The sequence below is a fragment of the Cucurbita maxima genome, unplaced genomic scaffold (assembly GCF_002738345.1).
Source record: "Cucurbita maxima cultivar Rimu unplaced genomic scaffold, Cmax_1.0 Cma_Scf00051, whole genome shotgun sequence".
Taxonomy (NCBI): domain Eukaryota; kingdom Viridiplantae; phylum Streptophyta; class Magnoliopsida; order Cucurbitales; family Cucurbitaceae; genus Cucurbita; species Cucurbita maxima.
The window spans coordinates 940,970-962,561 of NW_019272067.1; the positions used below are offsets into that span (position 1 = coordinate 940,970).

Sequence of the window (21,592 nt, forward strand, 5' to 3'; positions counted from 1 at the left end):
AACTCTTCCAAGAGATACCCAATTTCGGGGACGAAATTTCCTAAGGAGGGGAGAGTTTGTAATGAAAAAAATAAAATAAAAGAAGTTGAGTCAACAATGGGGCAAATTTTTGCCCCTCTAGCCATAATAGGGGGTTCAAGGAAAACCCCATCAATCCTCCGGCAAAAGAAAGAGAAAGTTAGAGAGAAAATCGAGAGGAAACAGAAAAGAGTCGCCTTGAAGTTCATCGGACCACTGTCGGAATCCACCTTCAGACGAGACCTGTATAAGGACTGATAGGCTAGCGAGGCCAACACTCCATCAAGATCCAAGATCAATTTATGAGGAACAACTCTACACCCGATATGCAAAGAAGTTTGGCCAAAATCTCAACCCAAAGGCGAAGATCCGAGAATCGTCCGAGAACGGTAAGCAAACTTCCGACGCTCTTAACTCGTCTTGTAGTTAAGCAAAAAAAAATTATGAAAAAAATACGAGGACGTAGCCCGTAACACGATCTAGAACCTTGCTGAATAAATCATATCGATTCGAACTCTGAATCAAAAGATATGAAAATCGGAAATGGGACTTTGTGTCACGGATTGTAAAGGACAGAGGAGAAAAAAAAAGGAAGTCGGCCGGCAAGCGGCGGAGGGCGACGCGACAGGCGTCGGACACGTGTCGACCATCGGCTGGAGCAACGCAGCTCTAGTGAGACGATGACATGTGTCGCCTGCAAAGCCCGAGCAGAACCTCAAACTCGAGCCGAGCCAAACCAGACTGGCTGACTCGCGACTGCGCAGAAGATGCTGCGCGTGCGGCCTGCGACTAGCGCACTTCCTCACGCATGGTTGGCGCACTGCTGGCGCGTGAGCGAGCATGAAACAGCCGTTTTGGCTCGTTTTCCCTCTATTTGCCCGATTGTTGTCCTGATTCTAGTTCTACTACTGTTTTTATGTGAATAGGGACCTAATTTAAGGAAATCAATATTTTTGGACACCTCACGGGCATAGAAACGCTAGCGAAAAGGCACCCGTCAACCAGGTAAGTCACCACCCGGTATTTAGGAAGAAATACTTATAGGATTCGCTTGGATTGCATGCATGCTAGTACCTTTGCCTTAGATTAGCTCTACTTGAATGAGATTAGTCAGATTGATTATTACGAGTGTATTGGGTGAATTATCTGAGTGTTGCTTGTATGCTTTAAGCTTTCGCTGTACGTATGCATGCATTTAACTTATGTTGAAATTGTGTATTCTGCATTCTGGGTGCTTGATGGATGAGTTTGTCCCATTGAGCGCGAACTTCGTGTTATGGGTGCTTGATGGAGGCCATCATCCCGTTGAGCCGGCGTGCCTAGTTTGCATGAATTATATATTATGATGTTAGAAGACGCTTTCATGCACATTATGTTATTTGCTAAGGCTCATTTCTATGATAAGCCTAGGGAATTGTTGTTAGGAGCGATAAGTCGCTCTAGCTAGACTTAACCTTCCCCTAGGAACTTAGCGGATTACCACGATAACAAGGTACCTCAGGATTGTTCATAAATTGCTAGTGTGAGAACGGTATCTATAGCTTCGTGGGAGGACCAAGGGTTCCTGACCAGTCCTTACTGCTCTTAGCCATTTCGCATGGGAAATGTGTCCCCACGTCATACAGCCCATTAGCTGCATGGTAACAGGTTGGGTCTCGCCCCCCATAGGGGGACTATATGGGCTTTGGGGTATTCAACACACCCCTATGCTAGATACCATGTAGTCTCAGATAGCCATGTAAAGGTAGCGTCTCATAGAGAGATACTGACCATATCATCTTGGCTTAAGGAACCTCTAGGTGTCTAATGAAAGGACGACGAATCAGCGAAACCCAAGGGGTAAGCCCCAAGGGACTAAGATTAGAACTAGATGTCCTAGAACCGAATTAGGAGACCGTGGGAACCTGTTAAGTTAGGATGCAAAGAGAGCCTACAAGTAGGTGGCTTACTGAGTACAATTTTTTTAAACTCATCCTTGCTATGTTTTCCTTTTTCAGGAGCGTGAGGCATCGGTCAAGGGCGAGCGTGATGGAGACGGGGATTGTCACAGAGGAATGGGTTGTCCTAGGGGGTCAATCCAGTCTTTATTTTGTATTTGTATTCTTTCAAAATTTATTTCCAAACTGTTAAGTGTTCTGTTTGTTTGTCGTTCAAAAACTTTATTGAAATTAAAGGATTTTCTCTATTTCATATTTAATTCACTTTGTGCATTCGTGTTTGTCATTAGTCATGGTCCGTAGTAAAATATTAGGTCGTGACATTTAGGGAATCAAATAAATTACAAATGATATGGAAAGAGGAATTGAGCGTAGATATTTAGACTATGCCGCTTGGAACGCATGAAACCTTGGGCATAGGTTTTCACACGGTGTCACAGGAATGCATGAAGCTCAAGATGCGAGTTCAGAATACGTCACTTGGAACGAATGAAGCCTTAGATGTAGGTTAAGACTGTGTCACTTGAAACGTATGAAGCTTTAACACATAGGTTGTAAGGTCATGTCTTGTACCGTAAATCTTAGGAGGAGTGTTTAGAGATCAAACCAAGAACATAGAAAATAATCAAGAATGAGACATTGATCAAGAACTAGAACATGAATCAAGATCCAAGTTCTGAAGGCAAGAACCCAGAACCTTACTAGTAAGGCCCTTAAATCAAAACCAAGGTTGAGACCTTAGAATCCAATGACCAAGGAGTTTTTTTTTTTTTTTTTTTTTTTTTTTTTTTTTTTTTTTTTTTTTTTTTTTTTTTTTTTTTAGAGATTTCGATCCCTATATATATAATACAATGTGGGCAAGAGTTTGAGATGAGAAATGAACTTCGAGAGTGACTAAACGATGAGTGTTGAGCTTTAAATTTTTGGGTATTTCATTCTCAAGTTTCTTCCAAATTTAAGACTTATAGTCCATCATTTGATCCCAAACAAGCTCCTACACGTTCTAAATTGAATTACCTACAAATTTCATGAAAGAATCGAGAACCTAGAGTAACTAAATTCGGCCTATTCCCTCAATCTCACCCGCCATTAACGCTAAGGAGGAATGCTTGAAAATTCAATCCATACTTGCACACGAATTTATCTAGTCCCACCTAATCCATACATGTAAATGGAGTATCTTATACAATGAGTTTGTATAAGACTAGACCAAGAAATATTTGAAATATTCAAATTAATATTTAATATATTAAATAATTAAATAAATAGAGAAAATATATTTAATTTAAGGAGTCCAAATTAATATTTAATATATTAGATAGGTTAAATAAAATAGAAAAATAGTATGTAATAATTTTATAAACATGAAGATTCCATGGTCCAGATGGTTAGAACATTAGACCGAGTTGAAATCTGGGTAGGACCTAAATCCTAATTATTTAAAAGAATCATTTAGATTTTTTATTTTTTGAAATGAAATGTTAAACGGGGTTGAAATAATGTCTTGATACGATGATGACGTGGGCCCCACTAACCTGACAAATTATAATTTTGCAATCAAGTCCTTACTTTTATAGCGTAATTAAATTCGGCCGCCTATTTTATGTTAATTTCATTCCGTTATCACTACATAGTTCTGCTCGAGAGGCAATCCAGTTATCGTTTTCTTCTCTTTATTTCTCCGTTTACTTTCCTTTTGGCCTCTCTCGGTCATCTTCTACCGACGAACTCAAGCGACTTTTACAGACTCATTAAGCTTTCTCCGATCCTCACTCGTCTTGGTTTATGAGGTTTCATCTCTTCCTTCTCACCTGTCTTTTCATCTTTCTCTCGTTAGGTCTGGCTTATGATTTCGATTCGGAGATTTGGTTCCACGGATCTGTTCGCTTTTTTCTTTTGGTCACTTGCGATTTCAGATTCGGGCTTTTTCATGCTCATGAATCTATCTTCTGGTTTGGGTAACCTATCACCTTTTATTATTATTTTTTTTTTTGATTTTCTTGGTCATAGTGGATCCGCTTTCTAGGTTTATTCGGAAAAAGATTTGATAACTTACTTAGGGTTTAATCTTGAAAGAACAAGTTCTATTTTTTCTTTTGATAAGAAAAGGCACATGATTTTTTTTAAGCCAATGCCGTTCCCTTTTAACTTCTTAGTGCGACTTTCAATTTGTAAGTTAGATAAACGCCCCCTTGGTGATAGCGACATATTTAAAAATTTTTTAACGCACGTCAGAGTAGCAGATATTTCCCCCAGTTACGCTTTTTAATTTATGTGAAGGAGGAAGCGCCTTTTTCGTCTCGCCAGTTACCCCCTCCCCCTTACAAAATGCACGCTATTTTTTATTCACTTTTGCTATGTACTTTGTTGTCTGACTCGTTTTTATCTTGTGTGGATCTTGTTTTCTTGTATATGCAGCTCGAAGGAGAAACCCACTCTTGGGTAAGCCTTTTTCTACTCTCATCATCTTCCATGTTGTGTGTTCTTTGTGTGGAGTTAGTTTCTGGTTAATTTTTTAAAACGTGATTGATGTGTTATAGCTGATTATTACGTTCTGACACAAGTGTTGATCATTCTCTCTTTGTAGTATTTGAGTGTGTCTCAATTATTCCGGATGAATGGAGTTTTAGGGTTACTTGTGATACGATAAGTGTGAGGTCTTGTATTGTAGTAAGGAGCGGGTCAGTTAATAATGTCTGCACCTGCAGTCATTCAGAATGATAAGAAGATAGGTTATATATGAGTGTTCCCTTTCCTCTCAACTGAATGAGATCCCTAAGAAAAAAAAAAAAAAAAAGAAAAAAAAAAGGATTCTTATACCTTGATGGTTACCTTACAGTATTTTCCATTATTTATTCTGTTTTTTACGTGGTCGGGTGGAAATGTAAATGAATGTATTTTCCATTTAATCAATGCTTTGCATTGTATCGTCTCATTCTTGATCAGTAAGACATTGTTTACTTTTACTGCTATTTGACCAAAATTGGTGTTGGGTTTTCTCCCTTTCTCTGGTAGTTACTATTTTAGAGTAGCAAATTATGTTTCTTATTCTGAAAGAATGGATAATAATTTTACATTTTTTCTATGTCTGACATTTGTGGATTTGCTCTTTTCGTCCTAAAGATTTGTAGCTTTACTGTACAATTCCATTTGCTCTTAAAACTGTGTTCCTGTTCCAGCTTTTAGTGGATGATGCTACTATTTAATTACTCTGGAATGTTTTTTTTTTTTTTTTTGTCTTCACATGCATGATTTTGATGTTCCTGAAACATATTCTTATATTCTTGCATGATTTTGATATTCTTGAAACATTTTCTTGCTATCAATGATTGTCTTACGTACTTCCACCCCCTGATTGTCTAACTTGGCAGTGGCACGCGGATTAAGACCCGCAAACGAAATATTACGATACCGCTGGACCCTGCGTCCTTTTCTGATGCAGTGGTCCAGATTTATCTGGATAATGCTGGTGATTTAGTAATTTCTGCACCATCTTTCTTGATAGCCAGTATAATTTTCTGCATAAAGATGATGTTGATAATTTTATCAATCTGACCATGATTTTCTTGACAGGAACTCATTGCCAGGAACATTGAGTCTTCAGAACTTGACTTCTCAAGATACGGGGACACCTTCTTTGAGGTATCCATTTTGATGGTGTTATACACTCGCACCCTTTTCGTACTTGATACATTTTCTAATGTGAAATGCTTTTGAGGTTCGTACTTCCTGTATCAGTGTTTGGTGACAAGGTTGTCATACTCAACTGCTAACAGATTCTTTTTGACTATGCAAAAGAAGAAAATAAAATTTCCCTCTGTGTGGAAGAGGGAATTTACATTGCTCATGCCCACTTGCCTTCTCCAATTCCCAAAAATTTTGCACCTTTGGTTCTCTTGCCTTTATTAGATTTTCATAGACTCGGCAGATAGGAAACCCAGAGCCAGAGGTTGGGTCATACTGCACTAGACAAGAAATAACTTTCTGGATTACAGCTTTCCAAGATCTGCTGAATTAGAATCTTTACTATATTAAATGGTCTTACAGTTTCTATTGGCTTATTGGAACGTGGAATAAGTTTGTTCTGTTTATAGACTTTTGACAATGTGTTTGTTGGTTTCCTCAGATTGGTTCCTGAAAGCGATGATAATTTTTAGGCCTTTTTCTTTGCTGATGGAACCTACACTATTTCTCAATGGTAGGTTATGGGCTTAAGATTAATCTCCCTAAATTGGCTAGTTGGTATTAATTGTAGTGAGGTGTGGATGGATCAACTTGCTTCATATCTTATGCTCTATCATGTAGTGATTGGGTTCTTAAAAGTAGTTTGGCTCCTTGGATTGAGTAGTGAAGTTTCCTCTCACTTCTCTCACTTCTCTCACATTGTCTATGTTGATAATGCATACCAATTGATGGAATCTAGTAGCTGTCGGGCAGAAAATAAGTCATTTTCTATTAGTTTAGTCTTTGGTTTCTGGGTTTTGAGTTCAAAGTTGAAGAAAAGAGAAGGTTTTCATGTTTTTTTACTTTAGGGGAGCAAGTGCAATGATTGGGTGGTTTTCAGTTGAGTTTCTTCAAAGTTATCTGAGTTCTTTAAGAAGGTAAGCTATGATAAAGACACTTAGGGTATTGTTTGGCTGGGAAAAATTAGCATGGTTGGAGTGCGGAGATTGTGACTTTTTCAAATGAAGGAAAGAAAAGAAGTATAAAAATTCGTTCCCATTGGTGTTGACAAGTGAGGACAGTGTGTATTTTGAGAAATGATATAGATTTGCCACAGGAGATATGAAGATTAATGTCTTTAAGGGACGGGAGACAAGAATTTTGAAGCTATTTTTCTCATGCGATTTTGTCAAGCAGGAAAAGTTTCTGTAGGTTTAAGTTGGGAATTGTGTGATTGTGTTTTGGGAGGCTTGAGGGTTTTTTTCCCTGGTTTCAGGCAGGATTGCATGACTTATATTCTAGGAGGAGTTTGTGTGTAGTATGTGTTCAAGTCTGGAAACTTCTTTTTCAACTATTTGTTAGTTTCCATTTGATATATATTTTTTTGGGTTTCAATTAAAAAAAAATAGCACAAGAAAATAATAACCACAAAAGAACATAGATGAGACAAACACCAGGAACACATTCTAGAAACTTGAGATGACTTAGAGTGATGTTTGGTCCTTCGTAAGATTCCATGTTTCTTTCTAGCTTTCTACGGTGAAGTCTTTTTATAATTGTTCTTTCGTGCCTTATTTTACTTGATTTGAGAACCTTGGCTCATTTTTTGCAAGCTTTGGTTTTTGTTACGTTATATTCTATCAATTTTTTCCAAATGAATGTTTGATTACTAAAGACAAAAAGAGCTGGAAATAAGATCAACTCTTAAGCTTCCTGTGTATGCCTAGGCTTCCATATAGAAATTCTCTAGTCTCGAAGTCGAATCACCTGGAAGGTCGTTAAATTGAGCCAAATGGCATGTGACACATATTTGCTTTTGGGAGGACACTTGGATTGATCAAACTCCCCTTCAGCTGTGTTTTTTTGGATCTTTATGCGGTCTCTTGCAGAAAATAGGCCTCCATCTTTGATTTGGGCCACCATGTAGTTTTTGGGCCGGGTAACCTCTACCTCCTTAGGCTGTTCTTGTTCTTTTTGTCAATGAATTCCTTTGAAGTTTCTTTTATAAATGAAATAAGAAAAGAAACAAAATTGAGCTCAATAGTGTTATCCTCAAAGATATTACCTTCATTTATGGGATGATAACCCACCGTGAATTATGAAGTTAGTGGATATTTATAGGAAACTAAAATTTAGTTAATGAAAATATACCACCTAATATTCTTAGAGAAATGACCAACCAATTCAAGATGTTCTTGATTTTAAATTTATGGGAGCTGCTTCTCACTGCCAAAGAATGTTCTTGATTTTAAACTAAAATTTATGGGAGCTACTTCTCACTGCCAAAGAATGTTCTTGATTTTAAACTAAAATTTATGGGAGCTACTTGATATGAACCACGACCAAAGAATTTCCATACCTCAAGGTCCAATTACAAGGACGAGAGCTAAGAAGCTACAACAAATCTTTTACAGTTATATTCAAGCTATGGTGAGCTCATCAAAAGAAATTCTAGAAGACGCTGGAGACCTCCCTTATATGTTGTGCAAAGTTGAGCTTCAAGAAAGAGATGAATTAAATGAACTTTAAGTTGCATTTAATGAACTTCGCTGAATTTATGAAACTAGTTCAAGGACGAGTCAATAAGCACATTTTATTAATTGCATTATTTAATTATAGTTTAAATATTTGTTTGTCATATTTAAGCTAGTTTTAAATATAGGAGTTAAGGTTATATTGTAACCCACATAGGTTACTATATTCCACCATTAATTAGCCATTTTAATATGGAGGTTATGAGTATTTTTCATTTACTAGCCCATTAAATTTGGGAGTTATATATCACATAGGTTAAGGTTGTAAGGGCTATATAAAGTCTTATTTTCTTTGATTAGACATCAGATTTTGGAATTAAGAATAGAATTTCTATTTTAGCTTTGTTGAGACCTAAACATTCTTTGCAAATTCTTGTGTTTAGAACTTGCATGTAGAGTCATTCATTCAAGTGGTATTGATCAAACCTCTTGTGGATTGATTCGAATCACGAGTTTAGAAACGAGTTTTCTTTACTCTTGATCTTGATCATCAAGGTAATCCGTTCCATACTTTCCCTTAGGTTGATTTTCCATATCACTTCTTCTCACTTTCATTTTATCACTGTTTCTTTTAGCTGGAGTTAAGCAATTAATTTATGTGCGGAGATATCTTATCTCCCCTTTTCTTTTATTTCTTTTGATTATGAAATTTCGTTCCTTATACAACAATTGTATAGCATCACAATAATTTTCATTTATGGATTTATGCATTGATTTGGAAGTTCAGCTAATTGGCATTTGATTTCCACTAACATATGTTATACTTTCAGGTTATTTTCATTGGTGGTCGGACACAACCTGGGACAACAAAACCTGATGAAGGAGAGCGCCATCCATACTCTATAATTGAATGTGAACCTAAACGTGAAGCCATTCTACCATCTGTTATCTACATTCAGAAAATTCTGAGGCGAAGGCCATTTCTCATTAAGTATCTTGAAAATGTTATGCGAAGGTTCCTGCAGTCGCTTGAGTTTTTTGAGGAAAATGAGAGGAAAAAACTTGCAATTTTCACAGCCCTTGCCTTCTCACAGAAGCTCTCAGGCCTTCCTCCGGAGACTGTTTTTCAACCATTGCTTACGGATAATCTTGTGGCCAAAGGGCTAGTTCTTTCATTTATAACTGACTTTTTCAAGGAGTATCTTATGGATAATAGCCTTGATGATTTGATTTCCATCCTGAAAAGGGGCCGAGTGGAAGACAATCTTCTGGAGTTCCTTCCCTCTGCTAAGCGATCTGCTGAGGGCTTTGCTGAGCATTTCACGTTAGTAAAATATTCAATTTACGTAGTTGTTAGATCGTATATTTACTGTCCTTATTGTATTGCATAATTATTTTCATACCAATATTTTACATATTATGTGATAGTGGTAATCTAAGTTATAAAATATAATGATTCTGATTGCTCTTAAATATGAGAATCATTATTCAATTTTGATGCTTGCATATTTAATCAATGACCTTTATTCTTCAGGAAGGAAGGTCTAGTACCCTTGGTAGAATACAATGCAAAGAAAATGTTTGATGTGAAGCTAAGTGAAATGAAATCTTCTTTAACAACCGAAATAGCCGAGGAAACTGACATTGCTGAAGTCATAGAAACTGTGAAGCACCGAATAAGAGATGCCAATTTACCTGATATTGAAGTGGTTCGAATTTTGTGGGATGTCATAATGGATGCTGTTCAGTGGTCTGGAAAGAACCAACAACAGAATGCTAATTCAGCTCTTCGCCAGGTAACCTTAATCACACACTAGCATTATGTTCACTTGACTGAAATAGGTCTGCTGTTTGTTTCCCCCTTTTGTGTGTATGTGGAGAAGAAACCTTTTTTTTTTTTTTTGGTTTTTTTTTTTTTGCTATTTATAAGTTACAAAGAAACCTTTTGTTTAAAAAAGTAAATAAAAAAGGGAGTAAGATAAAGACAGATAGCCTGAGACTCCCCTTCACCAAAGGATATAACAATATTTCTCTCCAGTCTGAAGGCAGAGATGACTAGTTACCAAAATCTTTAGCTAAAAAGTGCTTTATTTAACTAATTGGATGGATTTTTTGATGAATTCCCGTTGGTCTTTGGGTGGCTATCCTTATTTCCGCTCATTGCTCAATGTAGCCAAAAAAATTCTTTCTAAACAAAGTCGTCTGCATCTCTAGGATCCTTTCTACAATTCTCCGAAGCTTTTTGTAACCAAATACCTCATGAAATAGCACACAAAATATTATTCTAGAGAGTCTTCAAATTCCCATGGTATTGTATGTTCCAAATAGTTTGAACCATGAAGCCTGTAAGGTACTGCAGAACGCATAATCTCACGTAAATGTCCTGAAAGGTAATAACCCAAGAGTGCATGATTTTGACCCTTGGATCTTCTTTCTTTATCAAATCTGAGGGTTAAAACTGTTCAATGTAAAAGGAATCAACATTCTTGAAACTCTACTAACTAAATCTTGAAGAATTGTTCTGCTTATGTATTGTTGATATAACCTAGCGAAAGCTACTATTCTCAAGTTGATGAGCCTAAACCACAATCATTGCAGGAGAATAATTATTTGTAACTTGAGGTTCTCATGTTTTTCTGTCGTTTGGACAGACTTAGATTTCTTTTGAGCCTTGCTGTCCATTCTCCCTCTCACTCTCTTTCTCTCTCTCTGTGATAGGAAAGGAAGAAGTATGGAATTAATCACAAAATGGAACCAAGGATGAGAGGGTCCCTTCCCAAAGAAAAACTTGTGAAGCACTGCTTTGTATCTAGTTATAAAAAAACTTTCTTGTGTCTAAGACGGCACCAAAAGGAAGAAGTAAGCTTTATATAATTACAAAAACTATGGACTAGCCTTAATCCTTCAAGACTGGAAGGCAGTGCTTCAAGATTGCTGCCCATTGTCGTGATGCAAAAAATTGTTATGCCTTTGTAATTTATCCAAGTTAGTCTGAAGGTGATATATCCTCCTGTTTGAACTTCCTTACCTATCTTTCCAAGTCTATTTCTTCTCTCCTATTCAGGGATGAGTTTCTGAATCATCTTTAGGAAAACTAATGGAGAGTTGTTCTCCACACCCCTCTGCGATGGAAGAGGGAGACCCTAGGCATCTCTATGTATCTCGATGAAATCAACTACCTACGTTTGATGAGGAATTGATGTCTAGAAAACGAATTTTCTACTGGCACGTAGGACTTCATTTATTTCATTTGTCCTCTTGTTCTCCGCACTTGAGAAAAGCTTTTTAAGTTTTGACATTGTTTTTGGGCTGGGCACACTCTGCTGTTGTTTTTCTGGAGGGTGGTTGTTAGTGAGCTTAGATAGAACAGGAGCTTTTTCAGGGGACTGAGGGTGAGAGTTACTAGAGGGTTTTAGTTTGTGAGCTTAGATAGAACGGGAGCTTTTTCGGGGATCTCTCTGTTGGAACTTTTGTTGAACATTTAGGCCTTGTTTGGTTACAATTTTGTTTCTCGTTTCTAAAGAAAAACAAAATTGCGTCAGGGAACTGTTTTTTGGGTTCTGGTTCTTTATTTTTATTTAAAAAAAAAGAACACAAACACGTTTAATAATCATTTCTTGTTTCCCATTCTCTATAATTTTGATTTTACACAGGTGAAAACATGGGCAGAATTGTTGAATACCTTCTGTAGCACAGGGAAACTTGAGCTGGAACTCATCTACAAAGTTCAGATGCAATGTTATGAGGATGCTAAGCTGATGAAGCTTTTCCCGGAGATAGTAAGATCTCTGTATGACCAGGATGTACTGGCTGAGGACACCATACTCTACTGGTTCCGTAAAGGAACAAACCCTAAGGGCAGGTAGGCCCCTATCATGTTACGTAAATTTCTGTTCTAACTTCCAAATCCGTTGTGTTTGTGCTTATTATTGAATCTTGCAATTGTAAATGCAACATTAACAGGCAGAGCTTTGTGAAGGCATTGGAACCTTTTGTGAATTGGCTGGAAGAGGCAGAAGAGGAGGAGGAATAATAGGTGGTACAATCCCTGAAAGTCGAGTAAAACCACTATTTTCTGAGCTCCAACTCTTGTATTTTCTTGTCTTAAGCTTGGTGTGTTCATGTAACATTAATGATATGGCTGATTTACTACCAATAATCTCAATTTAACGTTCATACTCTGGCTGCTGTTGGAGGTAATGTTTCTTTTACTCTTGGTAATACTGAAAAGACTTTTAGCTTATTGATTCTCTACTCTCAGTTTTCTTTTATATATTGTAGTCTGTTGTAACTAGCTGTGTTTAATTTGTATGTACTGTTCTGGGTGAGGGAGGAAGGGACTTTAGTTACCGAGTTGGAGACTTAGAGATCCTACTTATATCTGAATTTGTTTAAATTGTATTTACTTTTGTTTTGAAGCTTGATATAAAATATGAAAACGTTTTTATAAAATATAATTTGTGTTAGTAGTAATAAGACTGAACCATGTTTTTGGACGAGGGAATGTTTGATGAAATTTATATTTACCATATATTTAAGTGGAATTTTTGGATCCCATACGACCCACACTGCAGAAGCGACCCATAACCCGGCCTGCAACCAATCCAACCCTATTGGCTGAGGCCCAAAACCCAGTCCGCCCCAGTAGCCTAAACCTAGTCTAGCCCTGTAGCCCATGGTTCAGCTGAACCAACCCGAGACTAGACCCACGGTCCAACGGAACTGGCCTACAACCTAAGTACCTGTGCCCCAGCCCAGTAAGCCGAGGCTCAAAGAGCAGTCCGGCCTAGTAGCCTTCTGCAGCCGACGACCTGAACTGCAACCCAAACCAGACTGCAGCCCTCTCCTCGACCCTTTCGGACCCGTTTTCAGCCCCGGTTAAGGTAATTGAGGCTGTTTTAGAGCCGCATCTCACATTTATTAAATTATTATTAATTTAATTATGAAATACTAACGGAAGGTGACAAATGGTGTGATAAACAAACCCCCGACAACTTTTGAAGCAACTCTCAAGGAACGGGAGCTTACATTTAGCTATTTAGGGAGTACTTTGGCCAAGCCCGACCAAGAAATATGATGATTGCCATACTGCATCATGTCATTAGATCGACCAAGAAATCAACCCTTAGAGCATTAAAAACCGATATTAATATAAATATCCACTAGCATGTGTTACCTAGAGTAACAAAGAGATGAGACTAGAAGGTTGTGTCAGCAGAGACGTTATGATGGGGTTTAGAGGGACCTCATGCATATTTTATGTTCAAAAGCATAGAGCTACTTCCCATAGAGATGATGAGTGCAGACGCGCATAATATGATAATGAGTACGGACGAGCATAATATGATGATGAGGGTGTTCATGAGGTGCATGACACCAGGGGTTCCACTGACCTTCGAATGTCGCTATAGATTAGCTTGACTAGAAGGTCCAAGGAGTGTGCGAGTGCCCTAGGGATTCACACTCACACGTGTGGATCGTGTGTAAGGAAGTATTACACAACCAATTTGTCCGATAGTGGAAGTCACCCCTAAATGAGCTAGAGATAAGTCCCTAAATCATGATTGCATGTGATTGCATTAGCATGACTCCTATAATAGAGTCACTTATGGAGTATTTCTTTAAAATACTCAGGCCGTATACCATATTATTTTTCAGGTAAAAAGGCAAATCGCCTATATGGTTAACAACTACGAATGAAATTAGAAAAGGGGAAGGATAACTTCATTGAGTATTCGCAGAGATTAAATCTAGTCATAATGGAAGCTGTGAAGAATGAAATTATAAAATGGCTTGATGTAGGTGTAATATATCAGCGGTTTCAATCTTTAGTGTATCTCCAACAAATCGGAATGACTTTGCCATTACAAATACTAGTTCCAACATGCATTACCTTAACGTTTTTGACTTATATTTACCGTTTAATTTATTCCGTCGACCTATAGAAAGATCATATTTAAGTAATAATATAAATGATTTATAAAATATCGATAGGGTTGAATGTTTTATTCTGATAACATTGTTGATATGAACTATTTTGTAATTGTTACAAATTATTTGATCAAAGTCTTTCCCGTGAAAACATGAGTAGAGGTATCTATTAGAATGAGTTTGGGTATGACGGAGTAAAAGTAATTTTTTTTTCATAAATTTGTTACTTGAGAAGATTACTCTTTTACAACATGATCAAGTGCAATTCGATCTTAATTCTGAGTGAGTTATGAACTCCTACTCATGTGGGTTCATTCTTTGATTGGTATGGTGAGAACAACTTTTATAACCAATTCAATATGTCTCCCATTTTAGAAACTAACGAAACAGAGAGTTGAGAACATATCTTATGAGATGTAATTCACTTATTTCCATATAAAGTAAGTAGATGAGTAGTTTTCGAACCGCTGATATGAGAACTTGAACAAAGGTCCACACCCTCTTATTATGGTTGGATCATAAACAATTGTTTATTCAAGAATTTATGGTACTCAGTAATTAAAATATAGTTACAAAAGTAAAACAAAATTTTGACCTAACTATAATTACAAACGGCTCTTAAAAGATCTTGTAATAATTTTCATCTATGACACAACTTGTCCTGCAACATATAGGAGTGCAACTCTAGATTTTTCATGAAATGACGTATAGTTAGTGAATGATAATTGATTAATTAAAGTAATTGAGCGTATAATATGCAGGTTCATAAGATCATACTTAAGATTTTTTCTTTAATTTTAAGCTAAGATGTCATAAAAATTTCATCATGAAAAGTCGGTCATAGAAAGTTTTGTACCCATAAATTCTCGACATTTCATTAATCGATTTAGGAAAAGTCTCGAAATATATTCGACTATTCATACAAAAATCACATTCACAATAAGGATTTGATGAATAAGTTTATGAATTTTCTTTTAGATCAATTTTACATACCTTTTTAATATAAATTATTCTTATTGAACTATGTTTTAAATTAAATGATTGTTGCATAAATTCTGTTATTTAGATTGAAATTCCACCCTAGGTTATATATAATTACACATCTTAATTAATTAATTTTTTTTTTTATAAATTGTTATATTTAGAAAATTTAATTATCACGATCAATATATTATTTCTTTTTCCATATTTTGAATATAATTTGTATATTTCAAAAAAATTGATTGTAATCTTCTTAATTAGTTAATATTTCCACACATTTGATTTTCCTAATGAATTTATATTTTTCATGTTCCGCTTAAATTTAAATTTAATTTATTTATAATGGAATTAGACTATGAAATAATATAATGGTTTGAAATTAATAAAAAAAAAATTAAAATATTTAAAATCTGGTCCAAAATCTCACATTTCGAGACATTATTTAACCAACCACGACCCTCCCTTAAAATATTTAAAATCTAGATTTTAGGTTGTCGTATTGCTCTCGAGCCTCTGTCACAGGTGAACCACACTTCTACAACGCCTACTACCCAATACGTGCAGTCCAGCTCGGAATGTACAACGCCCACTGCCCAATACATGCAGAGCTCGGAACGTATCAACCTAGTGTGCCTCGACCCGATCAATACAACCCATGCTTAACTTGAATAATGACACGCCTCATTCCCGCGTCGGCTCGAATTGGCGGCTTGATGACTCGGATTCTCGACTTAGACAGTATAAAAATTATATACCATTTCCCAAGTTTTCGACAAAACAATTTTTATTTTATTTCCCAAGTTCACAATTTTTATCTTAAAGCATTTGAGATCAATAAGACTGCTATCTATCCTACCATGTAAGCTTATGGTTGAAATTAACTAATTGGTTGATGTATGATGGTAGTCTTATTGTTGAAGTTAACTAATTGATTGATGTATGATGGTGCATGTATCATATTACTTATGTGATTGGTGAATCGTGGTTAAAAACTAATATACTTATTATAAACGATAATTAATTTTTAATATTCTTATTATAAACCTAATTAATTTAATATATAAAACTGTTAAATAGATTCTAAGACAAAATAAACAAAGAAAAAGTAATAAATAAATAATCAGTTGCACATAATCAATCCTCTCCTAACAGTTAAGTAATCTTAGTAAATTTTCCGACATAATTCAACCTATCAAATTATTCAATTTAGTTTTAAACAATTATGTCATATATGTGGTAGGAACTTTATTACAGTAGATAAAAAATACAATTATTGAAAACATGTCCAACATCATGGCATGTTGTAAACCGAATTTTGAAAGCTAAAATAAAAATGATAGTAAGAATGATTTGAAAGATTTGTCGGCGTTAAAAGATTATTCAATCAGTTGACGGAGTGGTCTCAGGTGGCGCTGGTTTAGCACAGATGGGAGGGTTTTGCTTTCCAGAAATGGTCGGTTTCACATTTGCACACTCGGACACAATTGGCCCTTCTTTACCACTATAAGTGAGGTCAATATCAGCAATTTCCACATCCTCGCATGGATGACTTTTACTGCAAACAAGTTTGACTGCAACTGGAGTAGAAGATGTGCCCCTAATGTTCTTGAAACTAACTTTGCTAATCTTAATTGTTGATGGAACCTAGATGTTCAAAATAAAGATTAATTAATACTTGTGTTCAAAAGATAATAAGTTGGAAACCAACGAGGTTCGATTTTAATACATACCTTTCGATTGCATTGATTCCATGGACAATATTCTTGATCTATGATGATGGGGTTAGCAACATTATCCATTTCAATATCTTCAAAATGCATGTCAGAGGCTGGGTATGAGACGGCAGAATCTGGCCATGATTTGATCCTGACACCATTTGTAGTACCGATTAATTTGCATTTCTTCACTGTAACTCCTACCACTTCTTTTTCAGTTTTATACTTGCCCAAGCTGCCTATGCTAATGCCATGTCCCGGTCCGCAAGTAACATCACTAATGGTTATTTTTCTGTTAGTGTATCCCACCGATATACAATCATCTCCCGTTGCGATTACGGTGTTGAGAATGTAAACGTCTTCTGAATCACCCAAGTGAATTCCATCGGTGTTGGGACTATGCTCTGGTGCAGTAATTTTCAAGTGATCGAAGGTAAGATTCTTGCCGGCCAAAACATTGATATGAAAATTCTTGCTATCCAATGAAGTTATGTCCTTCACTATCGAATTTGTGATGAAATTGAACTTCAAATTCTGCTCATTCCAAACAAACAAAGAAAAAACACTCGCTTGTTAAAGCATATAATGCTAACCCAAATTATGAGTTCTTTTTATAATTAAAGTAGTACGAGCATTTACCATGGGAAGCTTTTTGCATTCTTTCTTCAGGTGGCAATCATTCTTTTCCCAACCAGCTTTTCCTTGGCCATCGAAAACTCCAGTACCAGACAATGTCAAATGATCGACGTATTCCATAACAAGCAACCCATCTCCTTCCGTGTCGGTAGGAGAAGCTTGTAATGTTCCTTCAACTAGAAGCTCGATAGGACTTTTACATGGACCTTTGAGCCTGGATTCTCCTAATTGATAAGTTCCTTTTGGAACCAATACTTTACTTGGAGTAGCCGACGCACATGCTTCCTTCCATGCATCTGCTAAAGCCTGTGAATTCAACCATTTCGTTTGAGAAAAATATTTTGTACAAAATGAAATTTTNTTAAACAAATGTACCCAATGAAATTTTTGGTTCATCAACTTAAACAAATGTACCCAATGAAATTTTTGGTTCATCAACTTAAACAAATGTACCCAATGAAATTTTTGGTTCATCAACTTAAACAAATGTACCCAATGAAATTTTTGGTTCATCAACTTAAACAAATGTACCCAATGAAATTTTTGGTTCATCAACTTAAACAAATGTACCCAATGAAATTTTTGGTTCATCAACTTAAACAAATGTACCCAATGAAATTTTTGGTTCATCAACTTAAACAAATGTACCCAATGAAATTTTTGGTTCATCAACTTAAACAAATGTACCCAATGAAATTTTTGGTTCATCAACTTAAACAAATGTACCCAATGAAATTTTTGGTTCATCAACTTAAACAAATGTACCCAATGAAATTTTTGGTTCATCAACTTAAACAAATGTACCCAATGAACTTTTTGGTTCATCAACTTAAACAAATGTACCCAATGAAATTTTTGGTTCATCAGCTTAAACAAATGTACCCAATGAACTTTTTGGTTCATCAACTTAAACAAATGTACCCAATGAAATTTTTGGTTCATCAACTTAAACAAATGTACACGTACTTGAGTAACATCAGCATTAGGTTTGGCACCAAATGTCGTAATATCAAAAACACCGCTAGTAGCATCAACGGTAGCATTAGACACCAACAATAGCAACAGTGGTATTAATGCCATAAACTTTGATATCAATCCCATCTTTTCTAGTTCTCTGGTCTCTTGTACTTTGCCTTATTTTCTTTTGGTTCAAATTCCCCAATTTCTCAGAATTAAGAATTGATTTGAATGCATTCACCAACTCAAACTCCCTTTATATACAAACACAAAAATAACCAATTCCTACTAGCTAAATTTGTTAAAGAATAAGTATGTGGTTTAAGGCTGACCCTATAATTAGTTTTAGTTTTACCTTAAACGATGGAGGATTATGTTGACCTTTCCATCAAAATAATGTTTTAAAATGTTAAATAAGGTTTCGTGCTTGATCAAAGAATTAAATTTTTTGTTTTTGGATTTTGAAATTTAAGTTTACCAGCTTTATTTATAGAGTTTTTTTTTTGTTTATTAAAGAAGTATTTTTAAAATCAAGCAAAGTTTGAAACTTGATTATGAAGTATGAAATATAAAAGAGGGTTGGTAAAGAAATTGCGAGAAAATGATTATAATTTTTTAAAATTAACGTCAAAAAGAGTGCATAATAACTTTCAATGAATGACCTTGCCGATGTTCCTTGTAGAGACTAATCATGAATTATTAGAGTAGGCCATTCTTTTGTAATTAAAAACCATGGATTATTTATATAGGTTTAAATATAATTTTGTGGATGAAGCTTTTAAAAAATTCTATGAGATACAATTCTATACATTTCAATGTCACAAATGATAATTGATAGTATCATTGAATGAATGTGATTCTAGAGCTGATTCTAAAAAATAGATTACAAATTCTGAAAAATATATGGCAAGTGCGTCCAATAGAACGGATCAATCACGCGACAAGACATGTGAAGAATTGATAGAAAATTGGATCAATCACGTGACATTGATAAATTCATGAGGTCCCCATAGCTTAAAATTATAGCATAAAATAAGAATCATTTTGTTTTTCCTTTTATTCAGGTCATAGGACATATATGAATCATGTATGAATAGTACTCATCATCATTTTGTTTTTCCTTTTATTCAGGTCATAGGACATATATGAATCATGTATGAATAGTACTCATCATGACTTACATCACACACATTCATATCATGGCTTCACATGCCATTACATATCATGACGTAACATGGCATCACACACATTCGTAACAGGGCATCCTAGGTCATCACACAACATACGTAAAATAGCATAACATTCCTAATTATGTGCACGTAGGGGCCACAGGGCATGTATCATCATACAATCCTTCCAACAACCAAACATAGAGTCAAGTAAAGCATTGATTCCCTAACTATTTTATAGTTGATGTTAGGACATATTACGAAACCTAGTTTAGCTAAACATATTGAATACTCCTAGTTTTAGCTAAAAAAAGATTTACTTTGAGCAAATGGGAGTCTTCCTGACCTAAAATGCCATCAATAAGGTCAAAAACAACTTCAGAAGGGTCGAAAATGTAGGAAAGAGTAATAAAACTGGTGATATGGAAAAAAAACTACAAGGGAAGTAAGATTCGGATTACCTTGTTGATCAAATATCTCAAGGCATGAACATTGTATGAGATTCGAATTACTCCACAAGCAAGATCGATCATGTCTAGCTTGAATGATTCTTGTTTATCAAATATCTCAACGCAAGAACACTTGTTTCAGATTCGAATCACTCAACAAGCAACATTGATCATGTCGAGTTTGAATGATTCTACATGCAACCTAAACTACGTGGAATTGCAAAGAAACACAACCATTGGCTAAAGAAAACACAAATACTTCTTTTACTATATTTTCAAGTCTACCTACAAATACAACAGTACATCGTTTTTAATAGCATCAAAATAAAACTATTAAAGGCATTCCAAGAGTTGTAACATTCATACTTAATGGCTATCATTAACCATTATGTAATTGTAACCTAAAGTAAATAAAAAGTCTTAAAATACATTAATGAAATGCAATAACTCTGGATTACTCTAAAATGTAATCCACCCAAAATTTATAACATGAAACTTCATTCTTCTTCAATGTGCCATGGTTGAAATTATCAAATAATTGAAATATCTTTTGATAATTTCAACCATATTTTCTTAGTATCTTCATGGAAGCATATTGTATGATTGATGTCTCTTGGTTCATATCAACTGAGGTTTCAATTTTAAACACTTTTTTTTTACTGTTTTATACACTCATTTCTTCGACATTCTATTCTAAATAATCAAGGTTGATCATTCCCCTAGAGAATTTCGAAAAACTTAATTCGAGATGTTTGAAGCACGTGCTAAAAACACTGAGGATGTTTTTCGATATTTTCTTGGTGAATGATCAACCTTGAGGATTTAGCATATAATGTCGAAAATTAGGGTTTCAATTTTAAGCACTTTTTTACTGTTTTATACACTCTTTTTTCTTCGATATTCCATTCTAAATCATCAAGTTTGGTCATTCTCGAGGAAAATTACGAAAAACATTGACCGTTACTCATTTAATAGCCAAAAAAAGAAAAGAAAAAAGAAATAAAAGAAATAATAAATAAATAAATAAAATCATAAATATTGAAATAAGTAAAGAAATAAAAATAATTATAGAAAAAATAGTTAAAAAATAATAATAATATTAAATAAATAAACAAAGAAGAAGAAACATCATTTTCCAACTCCTCTCCACTAACCTTTCATCCCTTCCCACAATTATCCCTACTCAACTCATCCTTACGACTAGAAAGTAACTGCACACAACAAAAAAAACAGAAAAACAACCATTTAAGATTTACTTAGGAAAAAAATGAAAATGGTCTTTACCCACTCGTTGAGATTCACCCTGACTTTTAGGTGAGGATAGATACGATGAATAAGGTATATATTAAATCTTCATTTTCTTTTATCCTATTTCTTTTTTAGAAATCACAGCCAATTATAAATTTTTAAAATGATTTGGCTTTTATAGTTAGAAACTAAATGTCAATTATTTATACGAATTCTAGTAAATAGCCAGATTAGTAATATTAGATTAAATTTATATTAGTAGCCAAAATGAATGGATTAAAAATAGAATGACCAAGAAAATTTGTGAACAAGAAATACTTTGATGAGGAAAGATTTGGAAACAAGGATAAACTAGAAATTTGGAATACATGAGAACAAAATTAGAAGAAGAAAAAAAAAAGGGGAGATTCAGGA

At 35.1% G+C, this 21,592-nt stretch overlaps 2 protein-coding genes and 1 long non-coding RNA gene across 3 annotated transcripts; 2 read left to right on the forward strand and 1 right to left on the reverse strand.

Annotated features, from left to right (window-relative positions):
* Positions 1-1,845: 1,845 nt before the first annotated feature.
* On the forward strand, positions 1,846-19,939 carry LOC111471383. The gene is made up of 3 exons (XR_002715192.1): positions 1,846-1,929; positions 13,313-13,314; positions 19,928-19,939. It is a non-coding gene; the product is annotated as an uncharacterized LOC111471383 (long non-coding RNA).
* Positions 3,565-12,346, forward strand: LOC111471360 (basic leucine zipper and W2 domain-containing protein 2-like). The gene is made up of 8 exons (XM_023117077.1): positions 3,565-3,745; positions 4,374-4,397; positions 5,327-5,432; positions 5,529-5,597; positions 8,923-9,416; positions 9,627-9,888; positions 11,746-11,954; positions 12,056-12,346. The coding sequence occupies exons 1-8, from the start codon at positions 3,741-3,743 to the stop codon at positions 12,123-12,125; spliced, it is 1,239 nt and encodes a 412-aa protein (XP_022972845.1). The 5' UTR covers positions 3,565-3,740; the 3' UTR covers positions 12,126-12,346.
* Positions 16,270-18,482, reverse strand: LOC111471362 (exopolygalacturonase-like). Its single transcript, XM_023117080.1, has 4 exons — positions 18,322-18,482; positions 17,359-17,661; positions 16,735-17,253; positions 16,270-16,648 (listed from the first exon to the last, which is right to left on the reverse strand). Exons 1-4 carry the CDS (start codon positions 18,454-18,456, stop codon positions 16,385-16,387), a joined length of 1,221 nt encoding a protein of 406 aa, XP_022972848.1. The 5' UTR covers positions 18,457-18,482; the 3' UTR covers positions 16,270-16,384.
* Positions 19,940-21,592: the final 1,653 nt, after the last annotated feature.

What these genes read in the sequence shown, in the direction of transcription:
- LOC111471362 (XM_023117080.1), bottom strand. Translation starts at nt 18,456, where the DNA reads ATGGGATTGATATCAAAGTTTATGGCATTAATACCACTGTTGCTATTG. An exon ending in CTAATGCTGATGTTACTCAA is followed by an intron (nt 17,662 to 18,321) that starts GTACGTGTACAT and finishes TTGAATTCACAG; the next exon opens with GCTTTAGCAGATGCATGGAA. An exon ending in GGAATCAATGCAATCGAAAG is followed by an intron (nt 16,649 to 16,734) that starts GTATGTATTAAA and finishes TTGAACATCTAG; the next exon opens with GTTCCATCAACAATTAAGAT.
- LOC111471360 (XM_023117077.1), top strand. An exon ending in AAGGAGAAACCCACTCTTGG is followed by an intron (nt 4,398 to 5,326) that starts GTAAGCCTTTTT and finishes CTAACTTGGCAG; the next exon opens with TGGCACGCGGATTAAGACCC. An exon ending in GGAACAAACCCTAAGGGCAG is followed by an intron (nt 11,955 to 12,055) that starts GTAGGCCCCTAT and finishes CAACATTAACAG; the next exon opens with GCAGAGCTTTGTGAAGGCAT.